The sequence below is a fragment of the Gastrolobium bilobum genome, unplaced genomic scaffold, assembly GCF_033153095.1.
Source record: "Gastrolobium bilobum isolate Gb01-03AN ecotype WA unplaced genomic scaffold, APGP_CSIRO_Gbil_v1 utg60548, whole genome shotgun sequence".
Lineage (NCBI taxonomy): Eukaryota > Viridiplantae > Streptophyta > Magnoliopsida > Fabales > Fabaceae > Gastrolobium > Gastrolobium bilobum.
In genome coordinates, this window is record NW_026896152.1 from 11,221 (window position 1) to 20,627 (window position 9,407).

At 34.6% G+C, this 9,407-nt stretch overlaps 1 protein-coding gene across 2 annotated transcripts; it reads left to right on the forward strand.

The window, feature by feature from the left end:
- The first annotated feature begins 692 nt into the window (after positions 1-692).
- LOC133298034 (ABC transporter C family member 8-like) lies at positions 693-8,341 on the forward strand. 2 transcript variants are annotated; one of them, XM_061497273.1, is made up of 12 exons: positions 693-748; positions 2,536-4,481; positions 4,565-4,885; positions 4,972-5,058; positions 5,146-5,763; positions 5,882-6,046; positions 6,158-6,452; positions 6,532-6,746; positions 6,848-7,153; positions 7,265-7,328; positions 7,478-7,717; positions 7,824-8,341. In XM_061497273.1, exons 1-12 carry the CDS (start codon positions 724-726, stop codon positions 7,949-7,951), a joined length of 4,410 nt encoding a protein of 1,469 aa, XP_061353257.1. In that variant the 5' UTR covers positions 693-723; the 3' UTR covers positions 7,952-8,341. The 2 variants fall into 2 exon arrangements, with proteins under 2 accessions (XP_061353257.1, XP_061353258.1); XM_061497274.1 differs by having other exon boundaries at positions 724-748; positions 2,527-4,481.
- The last annotated feature ends 1,066 nt before the right edge of the window (positions 8,342-9,407 follow it).

Sequence of the window (9,407 nt, forward strand, 5' to 3'; positions counted from 1 at the left end):
AAGTTCCAAGAAACTTTCCCCAAAAGGCCGATTCTTATATAAAATATAAAAAATTACGGGGAAAAAATTGAATTTTGACGTAAGGATAACATAAAATGTAATGTAGTCCACATATTGTACATGCACGACTTAGTAAGCAAGTATATTAAATTGCAGAGCCATAATTTCATAAAATTATGAGAGAGGCAAACAAAATTTCAAAATTTACACAAATTTAAATAATCAGATTTTAAAAACTCTATAAAAAATTTTCATAAATGAGAAATAATAAGGCAGGAGAGCAAGATTAAATTACACTATTTAATTTAATTTTATGAATATAGTATAAGATAAAAAAATTGATGAATTTGAGAACAATCACCCATACATCTGAACCTTTCTCCTTCGATATTTGGAATATCTGTGATAGCAAGTTTGACTACGGCTCCGCCTATGTGTTCGTACATCACAATGATCCACCTAAATTTCTATTCCATCCGCGTTAAATAAAAAAAATGTCATTAATGTTATCAAGAAACAAAAAAATGAATGACCACACAACGAAAGAGGCCTATCATGCGCCAAGAGTTAATAGGCAAGATGTTAAAAAAGGGGAGTAATAATAATGTTGTTAAAAGTATAAAGGGCAAGTTGTTCTGTGAGTACTCTTTTTAAAAACCTTGTGCTCCCCGTGGCTGTTCTGCTGCAAAAGGATCACAAACCATTCAAATCCAAGCTCCAAAAATGGCCTTCTTTGGAGATTCAATAGGTACGCAGTACGCTACACTTACTTTGGTGTACTTAAGTGAGTTATGCAATTATTATCTGCTTTTGCTCTAATATGAAATGCAAGTATTATCTTACTTTTATATAGTATGTTTGTTTTTTTTATCTCACAGTTCATGCCATAAAGATATCTTGTTCATGCAAATCATGTCTCTTCTGGCTTTGGTAATTGAATTGGATGGGCAGTTTCTTATTACATTCTCCAACTTAATTTGAAATGTGAAATGTTTTTTGTAAAAAAAAAAATGTTATGAACTTTGATTGTTTCTCTTTGCTGGATATGCTGGGGATTGTTCATGGGTTTGTTGTATGAAGGATTTTGATTTCAATTCTCTGTTCTCAAAAGATCATATAATATATTGCTCGACACTATAAAATGACACAACTTTATCTCCTAAAATGATACACACTTTTCCCATATATGAAAATATAAGAATCATGTTGCAGGAATGACACTGTTCATTCCTGCAACAAGGATCCGGTTCCGTATCTTGATTTTTTTTTTAAATGTGGGACCCACACTTGATTTGTGTGTGCAGGAAAATGCTCTTGTCAACATGACAAAAAGTGAATCCATATATATATATATATATACATATACACACACAAATTCTATGTGATATTATAAGGAATTATTTAATCATCTTCGTTTGATTAGGATTTAATAATAAAACATCATATTCAGTTTAAATTTGATTGCAATTTTTTTTATTTACTTTATAAATATTTGTTTTATAACTTATACAATATACATATTTAATAATAATAAATAATATTTTTTTTCTTTATTTCTTCTCTGCCATTTATCTATTTATTACTATTTTCATAACATGAACTTTATTATTAAAAAGAAAATTATCCTTACAAAAGGCTTGCCTGCAATAAAAGAGGTGTATATTACGGGAAAAGATTACCTGATGCTGACATGCATATCAGCATATGATAGGAGCTCCGCTATTTAGATATAAATTAAGAATTATTTTTTTTACCATTTATTTGAATGTATTTTTTTTTTATCACCGTTAATTTATATTTTGAAGATATAGATCCTTTGATTCCTTTCACAAGACCTTATGTAATATGAATTCATATCTATTTCATCCATCACCACACCACCAGTCACATGCAAAAAAACATTAATAATAATAACAAAAGAAGAGTGAACGATTTCACCAAAAAAAAAAAAAGAGTGAACGAGAGAGAAATTCAACTCGTCACATATTTCTATAAGAAACTTGACTTGAATCATCTTATTATACGTAATAGTTTCACTGTCAGACTTTAGAATTTTTAAATCTATTAAATATTACTTGCACGTAAATTAATGTTGGGAGAAATTTTGAAAACAAAATATAAAGTCAAGTTCTTCTTCAGTGAGTCTTCTTAAAATAAATTGTGCTCCTTTTAGTAGGTTGATTTGCTGCAAAAGAAGCACAAAGCATTCAATTTCAAGCTCCAAAAATGGCTTACTTTGGATATGCAATAAGTATGCTACACTTAATTTGTTTATCTTTTTTACTTTTGTTAGTGAGGGCGAGTAGGTGCACTTATGTGAGTTATGCGAGTACTATCTTGCTTTTCTATAATATGTCAGTTAAATTTTTATCTCACAAATCATGAGTTCTCATTTTATAAGCAATAATGATATATTGTTCATGCAGATCATTTCTTTGTTTATTGAATTTCATGCAGAGTTTTTTTATTAACTTTTCCAACTATGTAAGTGTAAAAATGATGAACTTTGATTGTTTCTCTTTACTTGATATGCAGGGGATTTCTCAAGGATTTGTCTGAAGGATTTTGATTTGGCTTCTTTCTGTTCTCAAAGGAGCATAATAGACACTATAAATATACTTTTTGTCTGTGTCTTTTACACTTCTTTGCTTATCAGTTTGATCAGAAAAAGTTCCAGAAGTGGTAGCAACATAAAAAACTGGATTTTCCCAGTTGTCTCAATCTGTTGTGCTCTCATTGGCATTGTGTTTTTGAGTATTGGATTGTGGAATCTCATTGTCAAAACTGGTAACTCTGAGCAGCTGGGCTGGTTAGCTTGCATTGTCAGAGGATTCATTTGGGTTTCTTTAACAGTTTCTTTGCTTGTTCAGAGACACAAATGGATAAAAATTTCAAACTCTATCTGGTGGGCATCTTCTTGTGTGTTGGTTTCAGCTCTCAACATTGAAATTCTGTTTAAAGAGCATGCAATTGAAGCTTTTGATATCGTACAATGGCTTGTACACTTCCTTCTTCTCTTCTGTGCTTTCCAAAATCTTGGTTATTTTGTAACTCAAAGTACCCCAGAAAGTTTATCTGAGCCACTTTTAGCTCAGAAAGTTGAAACCAAAAAAACTGGACTAGGCCATGCTACTTTTCTCAGCAAGTTGATTTTCTCTTGGGTCAATTCTTTACTCATTCAGGGTTACTCAAAGCCACTAGCTCTTGAAGACATCCCTTCTCTTGTTTCTGAAGATGAAGCTGACTCGGCCTACAAAAAATTCTTGCAAACATGGGAATTTCTTGTAAGAGAGAGGAGCAAGAACAATACCAAAAACTTGGTTCTTTGGTGTGTAGCTAGAATGTACTTAAATGAGAACATATTAATAGCATTTTACACATTACTTAGAACTATTTCAGTTGTAGTTTCTCCTCTATTGCTCTATGCTTTTGTAAACTACTCTAATAGCACTGAGGCAGATCCCAAAGAAGGTCTTTCCCTACTTGGTTTTCTGATTCTGACCAAAGTGGTTGAGTCTTTGTCCCAGAGACATCGGTTTTTTGATTCGAGGAGGTCAGGGTTGAAAATGAGATCAGCTCTAATGGTGGCAGTGTATCAAAAACAGCTAAAGCTTTCTAGCTCAGCTAGGAGAAGACACTCAAGTGGTGAAATTGCGAATTACATTGCAGTTGATGCATATAGAATGGGAGAATTTCCATGGTGGTTTCATGTAACATGGGCTTATGCATTGCAACTTTTTCTCTCCATTGGTGTCCTTTTTGGTGTTGTGGGTCTTGGTGCTCTTCCTGGTTTAGTCCCTCTTCTCATATGTGGACTTCTCAATGTACCATTTGCAAAGTTTCTACAAAATTGTCAGTCACAATTCATGATTGCACAGGATGAGCGTCTGAGATCAACTTCAGAAATTCTGAATAGTATGAAAATCATTAAGTTGCAATCCTGGGAGGATAAGTTCATGAACTTAGTTGAGTCCCTACGTGCTAAAGAGGTCGAATGGTTGTCTAAGGCACAGATCTTGAAAGCTTATGGATCATTTCTTTATTGGATGTCCCCTACCATTGTTTCTTCTGTTGTTTTCCTCGGATGTGCTCTTTTCAATAGTGCACCATTAAATGCTGGAACCATTTTCACAGTTCTTGCAACGTTGAGGATCATGGGAGAACCTGTTCGAATGATCCCAGAGGCTCTATCTGTTATGATGCAAGTTAAGGTCTCCTTTGATCGTCTCAATAACTTTTTGTTTGATGATGAGCTAAGTAATGATGAAAATGGAAGGAGTATAAAGCAATGTTCAGTTAATGCTGTGGAAATTCAAGCTGGCAACTTCATTTGGGATCAGGAATCAGTGTCACCAACTTTAAGAAATGTGAATTTAGAAATCAAATGGGGACAGAAAACAGCAGTTTGTGCACCAGTTGGAGCTGGAAAATCATCTCTTTTGTATGCAATACTTGGAGAGATTCCTAAGACTTCAGGAACAGTTCAGTTATTATCCGAACATGTTTAGTTTTTTATTTTATTTTATCATGTTATAATCTTAGTATCTTACACCCTTTTTTGCAGGTTAATGTAGGTGGCACTCTAGCCTATGTTTCTCAATCTTCTTGGATACAAAGTGGGACGGTTCAAGATAATATACTCTTTGGCAAGCCGATGGACAAAACAAGATATGAGAATGCCATTAAAGTTTGTGCCTTGGATAAGGATATTCATGATTTTAGCCATGGTGATCTCACAGAAATAGGTCAGCGAGGGATTAATATGAGTGGAGGACAAAAGCAAAGGATTCAACTAGCTCGAGCAGTCTACAATGATGCTGATATCTATCTTCTTGATGACCCTTTCAGTGCAGTTGATGCGCATACTGCTGCTATTCTGTTCAATGTAAGAAGATATCACTTTTAGATTCTTAAATTTTGATAAAACTGTTACCCTCACAGCCTCACTTCAGTGAATCAAACTTCGTACAGGACTGTGTCATGACTGCTCTAAGAGAGAAAACAGTTATTCTAGTGACTCATCAAGTGGAGTTCCTCTCAGAAGTTGATAAAATCCTGGTAAAGTATCTCATTTGGATGCCTAATATATACACATATATTACATTAGAACATAATTAATATGAAATATTATAACTCAAATTCTAGGTAATGGAGGGTGGAAAAGTTATTCAATCAGGTAGTTATGAGGATCTCCTGACAGCTGGGACAGCCTTTGAACAACTTGTGAGTGCCCACAAAGAGACAATTTCAGAGATGGATCAAAATAATGAAAACAAAGGAGGATCTGAAAATGAGGTTGTGGCTCATCCACAGGAGTCTCATGGTTTTCATCTCACTAAAAATCAAAGTGAGGGTGAGATCTCTACCAAGGGTCAACTTGGGGTGCAGCTTACACAAGAAGAAGAAAAAGTGATTGGTAACGTTGGATGGAAGCCATTCTGGGATTATATTTCCTTTTCCAGGGGGTTATTCATGCTGTGTTTGGTCATGTTAGGACAATCTGCTTTTGTTGCTTTGCAGACTGCATCAACATATTGGCTTGCTATAGCCATTGAAATTCCAAAAATAACTAGTGGCACCTTGATTGGAGTTTACTCTTTAATTTCATTTGTTGGTGCTGCTTTTGTATATCTAAGGTCTTACCTGACTGCACTTCTTGGATTAAAGGCTTCTACAACCTTCTTCTCTAGTTTCACTACAGCTATCTTTAAGGCTCCTATGTTGTTCTTTGACTCAACCCCTATAGGGAGGATTTTAACCCGAGTAAGATTTCTTCACTCCCACTGGGAAAAAAAATAAAAGAACCTATATAATTTCCTTCTCATATTCATTACTATTTAATCATCCCCCATATTTATGTCAATTTTTTCCTCTCTTGCAGGCTTCTTCAGATTTGAGTATTTTGGACTTTGATATACCTTATTCCATGACTTTTGTATTGTCTGTGGCAATTGAAATTCTGGTGACAATTTGTGTAATGGTTTCAGTCACATGGCAAGTTCTCATTGTTGCTGTTCCTGCAATGATTGCATCAAAATATATTCAGGTTTGTCCACTTTCTGATTTTTCTTGATTTTCCATTCTCCATCCCTGCTTAGATCATGGAGCTAGCAAGTTCTTAGTCTCTCTCCCTCTCTCTCTTATTTTTCTCTAAAAGGGATATTATCAAGCCTCTGCAAGGGAACTAATAAGGATCAATGGAACCACAAAAGCTCCAGTCATGAATTTTGCAGCTGAGACATCACTTGGAGTGGTTACTGTAAGAGCATTCAACATGGTGGACAGATTTTTCAAAAATTACCTAAAGCTGGTGGACACAGATGCAGCACTGTTCTTTCATTCTAATGTGACCATGGAATGGTTAATTTTAAGAATTGAAGTACTTCAAAATTTGACAGTCTTCACTGCAGCTTTGTTAATTATTCTACTCCCTCAGGGATACGTGTCCCCAGGTAATATTACATAAAAGGTTACCATGGCAAAGCTTTTGTTCATGCTAATAGTTCTTGGCAATTCTCCTTGTCTGTGCAGGCCTTGTAGGACTTTCTCTTTCTTATGCTTTCACATTGACAGCATCCCAAGTATTTTGGACTAGATGGTTTTGCAACTTCTCAAACTATATTATCTCAGTTGAAAGAATCAAACAATTCATTAACATACCAGCCGAGCCACCTGCCATTGTGGAGGATAAAAGGCCTCCATCTTCATGGCCTTCTAAGGGTAGGATTGATCTTCAAGCCTTAGAGGTAAAGTTACATCTTTGTCTTTTTTTCACCTCAACTTTTTTTATTTCTGACAAATTGGACAGAAAAATTAGTCTGATAACTGTTTTTCTACATGTTTTCAGATTAGATATCGTCCAAATGCTCCATTAGTTCTTAAGGGTATCACTTGTACATTCAAAGAAGGGAGTAGAGTGGGAGTTGTAGGAAGGACTGGAAGTGGAAAAAGTACCCTTATAAGTGCTTTGTTTCGCTTAGTTGAGCCTGCAAGAGGTGATATTCTTATAGATGGGATTAACATAGGCTCAATGGGGTTGAAGGATTTGAGAACAAATCTAAGCATCATACCTCAAGAACCAACTCTTTTCAAGGGCAGCATTAGAACCAACTTGGACCCTCTAGGCCTGTACTCAGATGATGAAATATGGAAGGTGAATGAACTAGCCCCCCAATTGAAAATTATGTTACATTTGAATACCATTTTCTTCTACATGAGTTTTTCAATATGCAAAGTTTTGATTAGATTCAATATTTGTATACAGGCTTTAGAGAAATGTCAGCTTAAGGAAACAATTAGCAGTCTACCAAGTCTCTTGGACTCTTCAGGTGAGCTAACTTCACAAACTTTACGCAACAAATCTGATATAGCAGTAACTTCTGGCTATTGAACCTAAATACAAAATTAGCTATTTCAATATCAAGATTTTGGAACAAATTAGCTATTGAAGTTTAGTTCTGACTAGTTTTAATTACAGTGAGTGATGAAGGTGGAAATTGGAGCTTGGGACAACGCCAACTGTTTTGTCTTGGAAGAGTACTACTTAAGAGGAACAGAATTCTTGTTCTGGATGAAGCTACTGCCTCCATTGACTCTGCCACAGATGCTATTCTACAAAGAATAATTAGACAAGAATTTGCACAATGCACAGTTATAACCGTGGCTCATAGAGTTCCAACTGTAATAGATAGTGACATGGTCATGGTCCTGTCTTATGGTATGTTAATTACTTCTTCTTTTCAATTTTTTCCTTTTTGTCAAATACACTACTTCTTTGTCTAATTCTGTGTCTTTCCTCATTTTTTTTTGGCCGGTGAATAAAGGGAAAATGTTGGAATATGATGAGCCTTCAAAGCTAATGGAAACCAATTCTTCATTCTCTAAGCTGGTTGCTGACTATTGGTCTAGCTGCAGGAAGAATTCCTCCCAAAACATTAGGAGTAGCCAGTAAGGGTGTAAATGGGCCTGACTAGCCTTAGCCTGACCTACAGCCCGACCTATGTTGAGCCTGGTCTGACCTGGCCTTTCTGCAAAATAGTATAGGCTAAGGTTTATAAGAAAGTCTTTTAACAAATAAGCCATAGACCATCTTTGTCAAGCCTGGCCTAAAGCCTCGTAGGCTGGCCTATTTAAATTTTTTTAAATAATATAATATATTTATTCTAGGTGGCAAAGTATCAACCCTAATTTCTTTTGAGCACCGCTGCTTCTAGGTGATTTTTCACTCTCGTCTCTAAGTTTCGTCTTTGGCTGACCCAATAATTGTATTTCTTTCTTGATTTTTCTCATTTCTTTGACTCTAATTCCTCCCTGATATACATTCTAGAGCTGGGGTATTATGTTGACTCTTTCTTATTTAACATTTTTTATTTCTTATGAGAAGTATTAGTGCATGCATGAATGAAACTTTCTTTACTCTATATACTACATAATTATTTTTTTTGCTTAGTATCTACGGTGGGAGGCCTACAAGGCCTGTAGGCTATATCAGACTTTCTATTTTTTAAAAGGGAAAAGTTCACCAATGCCATGTGGTTTGCTTCAAAATCATCTATGTCCCTGTGGTTTTTTTTTATCACATATACTCGTGTGCTTTGTAAAAAATAAAAAACCACAGGGGCATATGCGATAAAAAAACATACCTTTTTACAAACCACAGAGGCATATGTGATAAGAAAAAAATCACAGAGGCATTGGTGAACTTTTCCCTTTTGTAAAATAAGCCAGGTCTGGCCTATAAACAAAGCCTTTAATAGGCCAATAGGCAGATAGGCTGAATATTTTTTTACGTAGGCTTAAGCCAGGAAAGCCTAACCTGACTCATTTATACCCCTAATTAGCAGGCAGCAACAATGAATAATAACACTGGAAAGGAAGATCACCATATAAATTGAAGGAAAATGATTGACATGAAAACCATCATGCGAGAAAATTTAAGTCCTTCAAATTTTAAATGTATGTTCTTTGTACAATCCAACCTTTGGAATTGCATTATTTTGTCTTATATTGCAAAATAATAAAGAGATATATTTTGTTTAGTTATTTATTAAAAGAACAAAATTAAGAACATGAAGAGAAGATGGAAACTTCAAATACAATTGCTTCTGGCTAACAAAATTTATTATATGCACGTGTCGTCTGAAATATGATTCTAAATGTGAAGTATTTAATATATGACTAGCGTAGCATCAGTGCGGTTTTCCGCATGGATGCACTATAAAATAAACTCGTTTACTTAAATGAATGAAATTTAAGATTTCCAAACTCACAAATTATTTTATTATATATGCATCGACAAATTTTAAGCTGAAAAATATTTAATTTAAAAACAGATTATTTTTTTATTTTTATTTTTTACCCTATCCATCAATCACATAATGTCGTTACGCATGCTTTAAAAATAAAGA